The 15,600-nt window shown below is 49.8% G+C and overlaps 1 protein-coding gene across 1 annotated transcript; it reads right to left on the bottom strand.

The window, feature by feature from the left end:
- Positions 1–8,620: 8,620 nt before the first annotated feature.
- LOC140594602 (uncharacterized) lies at positions 8,621–15,099 on the bottom strand. Its single transcript, XM_072728846.1, has 2 exons — positions 10,687–15,099; positions 8,621–10,003 (listed from the first exon to the last, which is right to left on the bottom strand). The coding sequence occupies exon 1, from the start codon at positions 13,275–13,277 to the stop codon at positions 12,084–12,086; it is 1,194 nt and encodes a 397-aa protein (XP_072584947.1). The 5' UTR covers positions 13,278–15,099; the 3' UTR covers positions 8,621–10,003; positions 10,687–12,083.
- Between the last annotated feature and the right edge of the window lie 501 nt (positions 15,100–15,600).

The raw sequence follows: 15,600 nt of genomic DNA, 5'->3' as shown, positions 1-15,600 counted from the left end.
TCAAATGGTGGTCTGTCATTTTTAGCTTAGCACTTCTGAAGTCATTAAAGCTTGAAACTGCTGGCTGACTTTTGGGACATATATACGTATATATGTATACATACGAGTGTGTCTATATATATTTTAATGAACGTCTTGATTTCTATGTCTGATATTTAAAATAATTTTTAGAAACTTTCAAGTTTTTGATGATTTTCTTGAAGCTTTTCTTTATTCATGAGAGATACAGAGAGGCAGAGACATAGGTAGAGGGAGAAGCAGGTTCTCTGCGGGGAGCCCAATGTGGGACTCATTCCCCGACCTGGGATCATGCCCTGAGTGGAAGGCAGATGCTCAACCACTGAGCCACCCAGGCGTCCCAAGTCGTTGGTGCTTTCAAAGCTTCAGTGGCAATAGTGCCAAGGTTTTGTGTGGACATTACTTTCCTTCCCCCTAGTGTAAATGCCTGACTGTTCCTGTATGTATGAGTATAATGTATTATCAGTATAGACATAAGTATCAGGTCATGATCTTGAGGTCCTGGGATGAAGTCCCCATCTGCCTTCCCTTCCCCCACTTGTCCATGTGACCACGCAGGCATGCTCACTCTCAAAATCTTTTTTTTTTTTTTAAGGGCTATTCTTCCACTGAATTGCTTTTGTAACTTTGATCAAAATCAGCTAATCACATTTGTATGGGTCTATTTCCAGGTTCCCTATTTCAAGTTCCATTGGTCTGTGTGTCTGGATATTGACTTGCTATTGTATTGATTGCTGTAGGTATCGATAAGCCTTAAAAATGGATAGTATCTTTCATCCAATTCGATGTATCTTTTCTCATTTTTTTTAACCATTTTAAGTCCTTTGTGTTTCCACATACATTTTAACATAAACTTGTAAACATGTACATCAAAATCTTCTTGGGATTTTAATCGGGCTTACATTGAATCTGTAGATCAAGGAACTGACATCTTTAACACGCTGGGCATTCCAGACCATGAATACTATGTATGTTTCTCCATTTACGCTTATCGCGTTTAGGTCTTACTTTCTATCAGTACTTGTACTTTTCATTAGACAGATCCTATGCGTGTTTTATAGGATGCACAAACTTCTTGAATCTGTAAAATTGTCTTTCACAAAATTTGAAAAATCTTTGGGCATTATTTCTTAAGATATATATATATTGCACTAACCTCTTCTCTCCTTCTGGGATGTCATTGGCATGAATGTTAGAGCTATTGATATTATGCCACAATTGTTAGAGACTCTGTTCGTTCTTTTAGCATTTTTTTCTTTTTACAGGTTGAATTTATATTTTTCTAACTTCAAATTTGGTTTTCTGACATAGAATTGTAATCCTTATTCTGTAACTCTGTGGCAGAGAGTACTGTTTCTGATTCTTTCGTTTGTGGTGAGTTCTTCTTTCTAGTCCTTTTGCTCAGTGCAGAGTGGCGAAAAACGAGTTGTACTGGAAAAAGGAAGAAAAAACAAAACAAAATACAAGCAGGGGTATCTTCTGGTTCTATATACTGCAAATCCCTCAACTCCCCATGAAGCTTTCCAGAGCTGCTTGGCCAAGAACTTACTCTTCCTCTGTCCTTCCAGCTGGTCTTCTGGGGGAGGAGCCTACTGTGCTGATTGTCAGGTGTGTGCACCTGCTGGAGACACTCCGCCTCCTGCCAGGTGCGGGGCTCAGTGGGAGCTATTTATCCTGTGAGGCCTTTGTTCCCTGGCGGCCCTGCCCTGTCCCAGGCATAGGGTAACGCCAGGAGGGACAACAACACTGGCCACTGCCAGCTGTCCTGCTCTGGAGTCAGCTCCCCCGGGAACTACCGCAGGCTCCCAGTCCGCACCGGCCTGGATGCTCCAGGGGTGGGGGGCGCGGACCTGCCCAGCTCGGGGGCGCCGGGTGACAGGAGCGTCCTCGCTGTCCTGTGCCCTCTCCGCCTCCGCCTGTCCCGGGGGGAGCGCGGATCCTGGGCTGTGTCTGTTCAGAGCCCTGGGATCTGGGGCCTGCGCCACTGGAACCGCACCCCAGGGCCGTGGCTCCGGAAGGCAGCAGGGCGCAGCCCCTCCACCTGGAGCCACCACCTGAGCTGCTCCCGAGGCCCCGCCGGGCACGCGCCCCGGCCCTTCACCAAGACCGGCCCACAGTGTGCGGGTGCTCTCCCCAGGGCCCCCTCCTCTGTCAGTGACCCGGGGACCTGGGGGCTCCACTGCCCCACCTGCGGCTCTGCCCAAGTTTCTTGCCGAGGTCCTTTCCCTCGGAGAACACTCCGATGCACATTGTCCAAGTTCCTGCTTCTCCGGGGCTGGGCTCCCCTGTCCCGGAGGCTTTCGCTGCCCGCTTAGCCCAGCTCTGCGCGGGGCCCCTCCCCCACTCGATTCTTTGTTCTTTTATTTTTTCCACCTTCCTACCTTGTTAGAAGCCCAAACTCTTCTCTCTGCAGCGTTCCAGCTCTTCTCTCTTTAAATCTCAGGTTTTCAGGACGATTTGAAAGTTATCTAGGTACATTGGGCTAGCTTGCCCTGCCCCCTAAGATGGGAAATTTTATATGATATGTATTTTATTGAACTTTTTTTTCAGTTGAGGAGCCCTGAAAATAAACACATGTAGTGAACCTCCTGAATGGTATAGCTGGAGTTAAGAATGATCTTTGGAGTCAAATAGGGTTGAGTTTAAAGCTGTTTTACTACTTGCTATGCCCTTGGCCTCTCTGGCCTACAATGGGAAGGGAATTCATTCATTCATTCATTCATTCATTCATTCATTCATTCACTACTGGGTTATCCTGACATACACATGAGAAAACATTCAATGATTTCTCTTGCAGGGTAAATGTGTACAAAGTAAACTGACTGTCATGTGACCTACTCAGCGATGATGCAGTCTGTTCTTGCTTTGGTTCATCTCAGATCAATCATTTTCAGCCAAAATGAATAATTGTGGCTGTAACATAGATGCTGTACTTAAGTGGTTTGCACCTTATTTACCCTAGCGATGGACTATTTACCTATTTCTATCTATAGAGATGCCTATATCTTTGACTTCAGTAAGAAACCTGTGTTTATGTCCTAAGGACAAAAAGAGAGAGTCTTATTATTCTTGAGCTAAAGCTAGATGAAATCAACGCCAGATTTGCTCAGGGACGTGTAGGTTTTATACCTATACGTATATAACTATTTTTAAAAAAGCCTTTGTTATTGAAATCTGTGCAAGAGGGAGAAATTAAGCCTTTTTTTTTGTGAGCCATGAACTCTAGGACCTTCTTACGAATTCTTTTCATAGAAAAAAATAAATTATGACATCTTATAAATATAATAAGTAAATATATGAGATTATCAGATGGACAATATCTAACCCGGGGCTCACCCAGCAGAAAGTTCACTAAATGTTTTTTCCCTTCTGCCCTTTCTCTTCAGTGTATACAGTATATTAAATAGGAAGAAGAATAAAAGTTAAGAGAAGGAAATAAGAATATGAAATTGAAGAGGCATTTGAATAAAAACAGGGAATAGAGAGCATCATAGAAAGCCTGGCTAGAGCTCTGTGATTACATGTGTAAGATGAGGAGATTCCGCCTATGGTGAGATCTTTCTGAGGAAACCATTGATTGTTTGCTAACCTATGTCACATAGCCAGGGGAATATTATCTGAACTATACATTATATCTATATCTGCTTAATTCTCACAATCTGAATGTTTTAATTGCAAAATATCCCGACTAAAGTATTATTAATACTCTACGGTACCACTGTCACGTTTCTTCTCTGAAGTAAAACTGCCTTGTAGAGAGAAACTGCCAGTCCTTCTCTCCATACACTGTCAGAGAAGAGATCAGCAGGAAATGAGAGGGCCGAGAAGATGGTGAGAGAAAGAGACTCCCAGGCCACAAAATCCAAAGAGCTGCTTCATTTGGGAATCTTGGCAAGTCCAATTCTCCTTGACTTGTGTGTCTGAGGTGCCTCATACTAGTTCTGGCCGTGAAAGAGGTGTGGAGATAAATGCTTGTCCATTCGAGGTGACACCAAAAAGAGGAACCAAGAGAAGAAAATATAACACTATCTACTTCAGTTGAGCCTTTTAACATTAATGGGCCACCTGCCAAATACCTACACTCTCATTCAATTGTAAATTAAGACAGATTCCAGGAAATTCCATTGACCTGAGATTTTGCTCTTAGCCATTTTAACCTATCTAGCCTAATCAGTTAAAGAAATTAAAACTAATAAAGACATATGATGTGATGAGCACTGTTATATGCAACTGGTAAATTATTGAACACTATATCTGAAACTAATGATGTATTATTATATGTTGGCTAATTGAATTTAAACTAAAAAAAATTTTAAAAATTTCTTTAAAATTTTAAGAAAGACGTCACTAGAAACAAACTTGTGTGTGTGTGTGTGTGTGTGTGTGTGTGTGTGTATGATTTTATTTGCTTATTAATGAGAGGCCCAGAGAGAGGCTGAGACATAGGCAGAGGGAGAAGCAGGCTCCCCGCAAGGAGCCCGATGTGGGACTCGATCCTGGATCCCGGGATCGTGCCCTCAGCTGAAGGCAGACGCTCAACTGCTGAACCACCCAGGCATCCCTGATTTAGATATATTTTTGTTCAAATGTCTACTACTATCACTGATAATAGAGTTACAGCACTTAACAAGGTAGCTCATAGATCCACCTCTTTCTTCTAGGGTTTACATTTTGATGGACGTTTATTTCTTGAGGATTTTTTTTCCTTTTAAACAGTCAGTATGAGGCAATTTATTATCGACTCACCTAGTTCTATGTATAACTGTAGCTGTCCATTTAGACGGATTTGCAAATTACTATTAAATGTTAGAGGGCCTACGTAAAAATTAATAAGTAAATAAGTAGTGTTGACCTGTGAGAACGTCCTCGGGACAGAGTGCCCCATGAGGCAGTTAGTTACATAATTATATTCATATGCATTTCACTGTCATTGGATCATGTACCAGATTAATTAGATTAGTAATGTTATTGAAGATGTTGCTCTGCTTTCATTGATTATTTTTAGATGATATATGTGAGATATCAATTTAATCCATTATCACATAAATTCCATGTTTGTTTATAAGAGGACAGTCACAGAAAAAGGTTTATCAAGGCTGTTACACTCCTTTAAAACTTGGAAACTTTGAAGAATGCGACTACATATTACTAAGCAAAAGTACTTTAAAAAGAGGAAGTACTCAGAGAAAGGAATCTTAAACTAACTTTCCCAAGTTTGCAAACCATTTCCCCCAGATTTACATTATTTTAACTTTTAGGATGAATTCAGTGTTTTTGCATGAGTACTGCATGTTAAAATGGGAATTCAAAAGTTCTTAAAAATTACTCCAAATTACTGAAGTGTAATCATTTTCAACAACTGTGAATGTCAAGCTAGTAGAATACCTTCATTTATGCCTGTATACACCTGGATGGATAAATGGATGGATAGATACATAAATAAATGGTGGATGGAAAGAGGAACAAATTGAATTACGCTACAATTAAGTAAATATTAAATGTAACTATACCTGAACTCATCAAAAAATGAAATAGGAATTAAGCTGACAGTGTTGGACTTTCAATGTTTCATCAATACACATTTACTAATACTTAAAATACTCCTGTGATTAAGAATAAAGGTTAAAACATATTGAGATAGCTAAAATTTTAAATTTCATTCTTAGATAGTATCAATTGAATCCTGCCATTTAAGATGAAAGTAAAGCATTTGTACTCACCTCTTCTCTTTCAGATTTTGTACCTTTTTCTATTTTGTAAACATGCATTCTCTTCTGTAATCATAATCTATTTTATTTTATTTTTTTTTGTATTTAGATGGATTCACTGCTCTTCCCCATTCATTTTACAATATTCATAGTATTTAAGGAGTTTTTAAAAAGTCATCTCTGAGTTGGCTGGATTTCATCGTCATATTGTTGGGTTTTTTTTTTTTGTATGCCTTTTATTTTCTTTTCAAGATTTTATTTGTCTATTTGAGAGAGTAGAGAATATAAGTGGGGAGGATGGGCAGAGGAAGAGGAAGAAGCAGACTCCCCGCTGAGCAGAGAGCCAAGGTACAGGTGGGTGGTTCAACTCCAGGACCCAAGCCAGGATGAGTGAGAATCATGACCTGAGCCAAAGGCAGACTTAACCAACTGAGCCACCCAGGTACCCCTTTTGTATGCCTTCTCAATTAAGGCTCATGGATGATGTATTTCTGAGAATTCTGTTTGCTTTTAAAATTTTCTAATTACCTATGTTTGTTTGTTTGTTTGTTTGTTTTTTGTCTTGTTTTTTATTTCTGAGAGGATACCCGGAGCACTCACTACCCTGTAAGACAGAGATGTACATACTGAAATTCCTGCCCTGGAAAACTTGAAAGTTGACCAGCCAACCATCTATCGTACAATGACAGTTAAGCCCCAGATTTTGTATGAGTTCTCAGAAGAGGAAGAGTTTGGGCAAAAGTACAGAGATGGGAAACAATCATGCAGAGGTACTATCAGAGTTTTGACATTGTGGGAGCACGTGGTAAGATAAAACAGGATCACAGAAAGTCAGAGAAAGAGACATGGCCTGGCCCTTGAAGGCCCTGAAACCCAAACTTTGCTTGTGGGAACACTATAATAAAACTATGTCAGTCAATTCCTACTCCACTCCTACCATCACACTCTGCTGTGTGGTTCAAAATCTCACTGTCTTGGGATGCCTGGGTGGCTGGGCGGTTTAGTGTCTCCCTTTGGCTCAGGGCGTCTCCCCCTGCCTATGTCTCTGCCCCCCCCCTCTCTCTCATGAATAAATGAATAAATCTTAAAAAAAGAAATCCCACTGTCTTTTGGCATGGAGTATCACACTTGTCTTTTCTTCATAGCATTTTTGAGTTGGCTTTATCACAAAGTTGACTTTCTCAGCAATGGCTCTTTTAGAACACACGTGTTCCCTGAAAAAACATTTGACACACATTTGACAATGTCTGCCAGGTGCTTTTGAACTTGAAAACAACTTGGCTACAAAGAATATCTCAGGTTCACACCTTCTTTCTTTCAATACCTGCAGATACTACTATACTAATTTCAAGCAATAGATTTTGCTTTATGGATTGGTGAGGCCAGCGTAATGTTAAGCCCTTACAAGGGACCTGCTCCTTCTCCTAGGGTACCTGAAGAATTTTGTTTCTCTTCGGAAATATATAAAACTGGGATTTATAAATTTCTGTAAGTTGTAATCTCATTTGTTTCCTGAAAAAATATGTACCCTTTTCTTTGTGGTTTCAGTTCTTCCTGTATTCTATGGATATTATATCTCGAATAATTGATTTATTTGTTAACCTCTTTGTTATGTATCAGCATGTAGCTTTTCTTTTTTTACTCATTGTCTCCTAATTAATTATATATCTCTTCCCTTTACATTTACCTCAAATCAATATGCCAGTTTTTCACTTTGAAATCTTTCTCCTTTCGGGTTCTAACTTGTATATTTGTCCCATTTTGACCTTATTTAGAGTCTTTGTTTTTCCCTCCGCTCTCAGTTATCCATTTTCGTAACTTTGCATTGACTTGTCATCGTGTCCTCAAGCTCTTGTTTTGGGGAATATAGTTGCTTAAAACCTATGGCATGAAGAACTCTCATGCCATTGTTCTTCTGTTCCTTGGGTTACGTTTAATTTCAAACTGGGGGTTTTTCCTTTATTCTGTCCTGTTTTGTTTTACTCCGTGTGTTAATATAGTTAATGGGCCTCACCCCTCCCCTCCCCCGCCCCATTACTCTTATTCAATTTGGAATTTGTATTCTTACCTCACCATATTTCATTCTGGGTGTGAATTTACTCTGACATGCTTTGCTTTTGTCTTGCTGTGGTAGGTGAAATATTCACTCTCCCTGCCTCTGGAAGAAGATGTCCACTCCCCCAATCCCTAGAGCCTCTGAATATGTTACTTTAAGTGTCAAAAGAGCCTTCACAGAAGGGAGTAAGTTAAGGATTTTGAGAGAGAAATATTATTCTGGATTGCCTGTGTGGGGCTGATATAATAAAAAGAATCCTTAGCAGAGGGGAGTTAAGAAAAAAATAGAATAGCGATGTGCGATGGAACCATATCAGTCTTCTGGCCTCTGAAACTGCATGTGAGATAATAAATTTTGATTTTAAGCCACTAATTTCTTCTACTTTACTGTAGCAGACATAGGGAATTAACAAAGTAAAGGATGTTTAGAACAATTCTTCCTTAGATCTGGACATAATCTGAGCCATTTTACTTTTGGGTGGAATTCTTTCTTTCTTTTTTTTTTTTCTTCCTAAATGTATTCACTCTTAATTTCATGAATCTCCTTAGTCACTAGTCTGGTCAAGGAAATATTTGTGGTTATTTCATTGATTGTTTTGTTTTGTTTTGTTTTAATCTCTGATTGCCAGTCCCTTCCTGGTGCTCTGCTCTGTAGGCGTGTATTGGAAGCGGCTTGACTTCTATCCCTGGCAATGAATTCTGTCCTATGTTCCTACCACGCTTTGCTTCCCCATTCCTCTGAAGTGGAAACTAAACGAAAATGACAGCTCCCTGCTAGTATAAATAATGGTATAAGTATCAGTCTTGCAATGGTCCCCTTAAAGAATGAGATTATAGGATCATGGCTTATATGCTTATTTAATTTATAATATGTTGACTAATTGTTCTTCAGCATGGTTGCAGAAGACATTTTAGATCATGAAGATTCGTTTTTTTTTTAAACCCGTATCCTTATAATCATGTGTATAGTTTGACCTAACTTTTACCAATGTGGTACATGTAAAATAGTATCTAATTTTTGTTTTTACTGCCCTGCGAGGCCTGGAGTCTCTGCTGACCTGAGAAGCCTGATGCCTTGCTGCCCTGCTAGGCCTCAGCCCTGCTGCGCTGTTGCCCTGCGAGGCCTGAAGCCCCGCTGACCTGAGACGCCAGCTGCACCTGCTGCCCTGCTAACCCTGCAGGCCTGGGAGGCCTGCTGGCCTACTGCTCTGCAAAGCCTCCAAGCCTGCTGCCCTGCGAAGCCTGCTGCCCTGCTGCCCTGCAAGGCCTGCTACGTGGCTGACCTGATTTGCCTGCTGCCCTGCTGCCCTGTGAGGCCTGTTGCCATGCTGCCCTGAGAGACCTGCTGCCCTGCTGCCATATGGGGCCTCTGCCCTGCTGCCCTGCGAGGCTTGTAGCCGTTCTGCGTGCTGCCATGTGATCCTGCTGTCCTACTACCCTGCGAGGCATGCAGCCCCTTACCTGATAAACCTGCAGCCCTACAGCCCTGCGAAGCCTGTAGCCATGTTGCCCTGCTGCCCTGTGAGGCCTCTGGACTGCTATCCTACAAAGCCTGCAGCCCTGCTGCCCTGAGAGACCTGCTGACCTGATGCCATGTGAGGCCTCTGCCATGCTGCCATGCAAGGCCTGCAACCCTGTGCCTTGCAAGGCCTGCTGCATTATTAACCTGAGATGCCTCCTGCCCTGCTGCCCTGCAATGGCTACAGCACTGCTGCCGTGTGAGGCCTCTGCTTGGCTGTCCTACAAGCCCTGCAGCCCTGTTGCCCGGAGAGGCCTGCTGCCCTGCTGCCCTGCAAGGCCTGCAGCCTTGCTGCCCTGAGACGATGATACCCTGCAGCTCTGCGAGCCCTTAGCCATGCTGCCCTGCTACCATGTGAGGCCTGCTGCCTTGTTTTTATGTGAGGCCTCTTGCTTTTATGTGAGGCCTCTGCCCTGATGCCCTGCGAGGCCTGCAGCCCTCCTGCCCTGCTGGCATGTGAGGCCTGCTACACTGCTGCCCTGAGACGTCTGCAGCCCTGCTGCCGTGCTGCCCTGCAAGGCCTGCTTCCTGGCTGACCTGAGACGCCTCCGGCCCTGCTTCCCTGCGATGCCTGTAGCACTGCTGCCATGTGAAGACTCTGCCTGGTTGTCCTACAAGGCCTGCAGCCCTGTTACCGGGCTGCCATGTGATGCTTGCAGGCCTGCTGCCCTGAGACGCCTGCTGCCCTGCTACCCTGTGAGGCCTGCAGCCCTGCTGCCATGTGAGGCCTGCTGCCTGCTGTCCTGCAAGGCTTGTGGCCCTGTTGCCCTGCTGCCCTGCGAGGCCTGCAGCCTTGCTGCCCTGAGAGGCCTGCTGTCCTGCTGCCCTACAAGGCTTGCTCCCCGACTGACCTGAGACGCCTGATGCCCGGCTGCCCTGTGAGGCCTGCAGCCTTGCTGTACTGAAACGCCTGGTGTCCTAGTGCCCTGCGAGGCTTGCAGCCCTGTTGCCCTGTGTCTTGTGAGGCCTCAGCCCTGCTGCCCTGCGAGGCCTGCAGCCCTCCTGCCCTGCTGCCATGAGATGGATTAGAGGCTATTTGACCAAGAGGAAGAGCAGAATTGGTGCTGGATGTCCCCTTCCGTCCTGCCCCAGGGTTGACTGCTCCAGATGCCTGTTAGCAAATGCAACCTGGTATGGATGCATTAACCCTATCCATGGGGATTGCAGGCCCCACAAAGATCTGTGGGCATGTAGTGGTAGCCGTCAGTGGTGAGCCACTGGGGACTGCAGGCCCCATAGACGTCTGAGGGCCTGTAGTGGTAGCAGGGACTGCAGACCCCACAAAGTCTGTGGGACTGTAAGTGGTAGCAGGCACTGCAGGCCCCACAAAGGTCTGTGGGCCTATAGTGGTAGCAGGGACTGCAGGCCCCACAAAGGTCTGTGGGCCTGTAGTGGTATCCATGAGGGGTGGGCCACTGGGGACTCCAGGCCCGACAAAGGTCTGTGGGCCAGGAGTGTTAGCCGTGAGTGGTGGGTAACTGGGGACTGCAGGCCCCCAAACCGTCTGTGGGCCTGTAGTGGTAGCAAGGACGGCAGACCCCACAAAGGCTTGTGGGCCTGTAGCGGTAGCCAGGAGTGGTGGGCCACTGGGGACAGCAGGCCCCACAGACGTCTGTGGACCTGCAGTGGTAGCAGGGACTGCAGACCCCACAAAGGTCTGTGGGGTTGTAGTGGTAGCAGGGACTGCAGGCCCCACAAAGGTCTGTGGGCCTTTAGTGGTATCCATGAGTGGTGGGCCAATGGGGACCCCAGGACCGACAAAGGTCTGTGGGCCTCCAGTGTTAGCCATGAGTGGTGGGCCGCTGGGTACTGCATACCACACAAAGGCCTGTGGGTCTGTAGTGTTAGCCATGAAGGGTGGGCCACTGGGGACCGCTGACCCCACAAAGGCCTGTGGGCATGTAGTGTTAGCCATGAGTGGTGGGAAACTGGGGACTGCAGACCCTACAAAGGTCTGTGGGCCTCCAGTGTTAGCCGTGAGTGGTGTGCCACTGTGGACTGAAGGCCCCACAAAGACCCGTAGGCCTGTAGTGTTAGCCATGATGGGTGGGCCACTGGGAACCGCAGGTTTCACAATGGTCTGTGGCATGTAGTGGTAGACGAGAGTGGTGGACCACGGGGGACCGAGGCCCCAAAACGGTCTGTGGGCCTGCAGTGTTAGCCGTGAGGGGTGGGCCACTGGGGACTGAAGGCCCCACAAAGGCCTGTGGGCCTGTTGTGTTAGCCATGAAGGGTGGGCCACTGGGGACCGAAGGCCCCACAAAGGCCTGTGGGCCTGTAGTGTTAGCCATGAGGGGTGGGTCACTGGGGACCGCAGGCCCCACAAAGGTCTGTGGGCCTGTAGTGGTAGCCATGAGGGGTGGGTCACTGGGGACTGTGAGCCCCACCAAGGCCTGTGGGCCCGTAGTAGCAGCTGTGAGTGATGAGCTGGTGTTCCCAGTCAGACCTCCAAAGCCACTCGTGGTAGAATGAGGAGTGTGGAGAATACCTGGTGGCTACCCAAGGCCGTCTGCTTGTTGCCAGTGGTGCCAAAAGCAGAGCCCGGGAAAGCTGCCTGCATTGTGCTGCCTCCGGGGGGGTGAGTTAATGGAGTGGCCAGGCCGACAGCCTGTGTTGGGGCTACTGTTGTTCCCAACACGTAGGAATTGTTAGGCTGTTGCCCACTGTGACGTCCAATTGTGGGCTGAGAGGCGATTCCTGCGTTAGGGTGCTTAGAACCGGGGGCCTGGATGCTGGCTGACTTTTGAGGTAAACTGGTAGAGCCGTGGGCCAAGGCAGTGCTGCTACTGGGTGGTGCGTTGCCAGAACCTGGAAGTGCCTTGTAAAATGACAAATGGTTCTTCCGGGACCTGGGGGGGTCTGGAAGATGACAGCCCAGGAGGGAGATGTGGTATCCACGGCATCGGGGTCCCAGTGAGCGTTGGGGTTTGCACAGGTGCTGCCTGCTGGGGTGGTGGTGGCTCCAGAACTGAGGTTGGGCAAGCCAGTGGCAATAGGAGCACCGGGAAGAAAAGCTGTTTGCTGCCTCCCAGCAAGAGTCCCCTGTGTGGGCTGAGGGGTGATGTGGAGGCCGAAGACTTGATGACGTGGGGTGGGGCCGGGGCCACCGATGTCGGTGCACTGGTGCATGCTGCGACTTTCGCAGGGCACCTCTGCGTCACACTGCCGCGGCCCCGGGAACAGGGAGGACAGCTCATCCTGCGGTGTGGGGGCGCGCTGAGGACAGCCCGGGAAGGAGGCGCAGTGTCCACGTCCACGACAGCAGGATGTGAAATCGGCTTGGGGGTCAGAGTAGATGACTTTGCTGCCATGGTAGAAGTCGGCTTAGAGGGGCCAGGCTGGACTCCGACGACGGAGCCCTCTGTGGAGTGGCCTGGAAGAGGGGTTGTCAGGAAGAGCGGGGCAGAGTCTACACACACAGGGCTTGGGGATGCTTTTGTGCAGGAGGCGGGTGTAAGGAGGCCGAGGTGGTAGGAGGTGTGGGGCGGCCAGAGGGAGCTGTCCTGGGCGGCCTGGTGGAAGAGGAGCTCCCTGAAGCGGAGTTTCCCCGATGGCTCTGGAACTAAGGGGAGGAAGAGAATCAGCAGGAACAGCAAGAGGAGGAGATTGAGGAAGGACACGTCCTGGTTCCCGACCACCACGCTGTGTTGGGGAACACGGAGGCACAGATAGGATCCGGGCCTGGCAGGAGGGTCAGCCCCGTCGGTGGGAGGCACCCGGACGTGGGAAGCGTGAGCGGCCGGAGGCGGAGAGCCTGCGTCCCCGAGGCCAGTGGGGAGGAAGGGGCAGGCTGAGCGGCCCGCGGTCGGCCAGGGTCTGTGCTCTGTCCTTCCAGGTGTCGTCCCCCGGACACTCGGTGTTCTGCAAGGGGCCCAGGTCCTTGTCGGTGGCAACGCAAGGAAGCTTAGGGGGTGGGGGCAAGTCCCCGCGACCCCACAGCAGTGGTAGCGGCGGCGGCAGCGGCAGGCTAGGGCCATGCCTAGTTTCCTCTGGCGGTGCCCGCTGCTGGCAGATGCTGCTGGGAGCCGGCCCCGGGATGAGACGCCTGAGGGCTCCCCAGCCTATACGTCCTTCCTCCAGGCGTCCCGCACGCTCTGGACGGGCTGATGCTTTTCAGTCTCCGCCTCCTCCGCGGATGTGTCCTGCGGCAAGGGGCAGCGTGGGGTTGGGGCCGAGAGCACCGCCGCGTCCCTGTCGGGCTTCCCGAGGACATCTCCCAGGGGACCGCATGAAGAGGTGGCCACGCGGCCTTCAGAGGAGGACATCAGAGACATCTGGGTGCTGTCCCACGGGCGCTCTCCTGAGGGGACAGGACGTGGTGCAGAGTTGCAGGGCTGGCTGGTGGGGGCTGAGAATGCCACTGGTCTCCGGGGGCTCCGATGACAACTGTGTATCCCCTCGGCTCTGGGGGCGGCCACTCCCACCATCCGGCCCTTTGGTCTCTACAGGAGCCTCCGTCTCTCCTCCGGGGTGCTCTGGGACCTCCTCCTCCGTGCCCTGTGGGCTCGAAAGGGGGAGGGGAGGGGATGGTACCTGACTCGCAGCCCTGGCTACCTGTGCAGGTAGTGAAGGCAGGAGAGCGAACCTGCGCACGGAGGAGGGATCCTCACAGTCCCCGAGGGCCGGAACATCAGGGAACTGCGCGCAGACAGCACACGTCCACCCGGGGGGGTTCCCCCAGCTCACCGCGGGGAGGAGGCCCAGAGGGGGCACCGGCCTGGGGGAGCGGGTACCGCCTCCTGGGCTCCGCGTGGCAGCGAGCTGGTACAGGCCTGCGATCCGCTGGGATGCCCTGCGCTCAGAGCAGGGGGCAGGTGCAGGGGCGGCAGGGTGGTGGCGGCCCGGATGGGCGGTGTCACAGGCAGGAGTGACCAGCGGGCGAGGGCGGGGCAGGGGCCGGCGGCGGGGAGGGCGAAGGAACTTAGAAAATAAATGGCCCATGTAGGGCTAGCTGTGCGCAGGGTCGGGGGTGGGAGCGTAAGACCTTGGAGAGGGTCTCCAAGGCGTCTGACTCCTCTCCAGGTCAAGCACACAGGGAGCCTCTGAGCGGTGCACCCACGTGCTAACGCATCACAAAGCCGCCCACGCGGTCCCGTGCAGCCCCGCCCAGCAGTGGGGAGAGGGCGGAAGGGGGGGGGCCCACCTTCCTGCTGCAGAGGCACCAGCATGGAGGCCCCAGGCGAGGGGGAGGGGCGCGGCGTGGGCCCGGGGCACTCAGCCCCTAGGGTGTGCGTGGCCAGCCCTTCCCTGGGGAAGCCCTGCGGGGCGAGCTCAGGAGCCTCCCAAGGCTGAGGGGGCGGGTGGCCTGCTTCCCCGAGGGCCTGCCCTCCTGCCCTGCCAGCCCTGCAGCCCTGGGAGGCCTGTTGCCCTACTGCCCTGGGAAGCCTGCAGCCCTGCGAGGCCTGCTGCCCTGCTGCCCTGCTGCCCTGCGAGGCCTGCAGTCCTGCTGCCCTGCTGCCCTCCTGCCCTGCGAAGCCTGCAGCCCTCCTGCCCTGCGAGGCCTGATGCCCTGCTGCCCTTCAAGGCCTGCAGTCCTGCTGCCCTGCTGCTCTCCTGCCCTGGCTGTGCTCCCAGGGGAAGGCCTGGGACATGAACCCAGCCTTGGGCCTCAGGACTCAGAGCACACTGAGGGTCTCAGTGGGCCACTCTGGCTCTGTCACACACTGGACTCCAACCAGTGTTGTGTGGTGATGATGAAGGGATGATGGTAGAGCCTCTGTGGGAGATTGGGTGGAGGCCGGCCAGGAGCCTCTTGGGCCCATGCATCCAGGTAGCAGCTCCCCAGGACGGGCCATGGTGCTGGCAGGAAGAAAAGGAGAATTTTCAAAGTTTCAATGACAATGAAACTGAATGAAACTGACAATTCAGTGAATGGGGGTCTGGCTCTTTGGAGTCCTCCTCAAACACTGCCAATCAGGGGCAGCCCGGGTGGCTCAGCGGTTTAGCACCACCTTCATCCCAGGGCGTGATCCTGGAGATCCGGGATCGAGTCCCACGTCCATTGCCTTGTGGGGGGCCTGCTTCTCCCTCTGCCTGTGTCTCTGCCTCTCCCTGTGTGTTAGTGTGTGTCTCTCATAAATAGAAAGAAAGAAAGAAAGAAAGAAAGAAAGAAAGAAAGAAAGAAAGAAAAAGAAAGAAAGAAAGAAAGAAAGAAAGAAAGAAAAGAAAAGAAAAGAAAAGAAAGAAGAAAGAAAGAAAATCTTAAAAAAAAAAACACTGCCAATCAAACGGAGAGAAGCTGAGGTACTGAATTGGAATAAAAACCTACTGAGAATAGGGGATCCCTGGGTGGCTCAGCGC

The sequence above is a fragment of the Vulpes vulpes genome, chromosome 12 (genome assembly GCF_048418805.1).
Source record: "Vulpes vulpes isolate BD-2025 chromosome 12, VulVul3, whole genome shotgun sequence".
In the NCBI taxonomy this organism is placed as follows: Eukaryota; Metazoa; Chordata; class Mammalia; order Carnivora; family Canidae; genus Vulpes; species Vulpes vulpes.
Note: the sequence above shows the minus strand (reverse complement) of the source record. Positions and strands in the feature narration are given on the sequence as shown.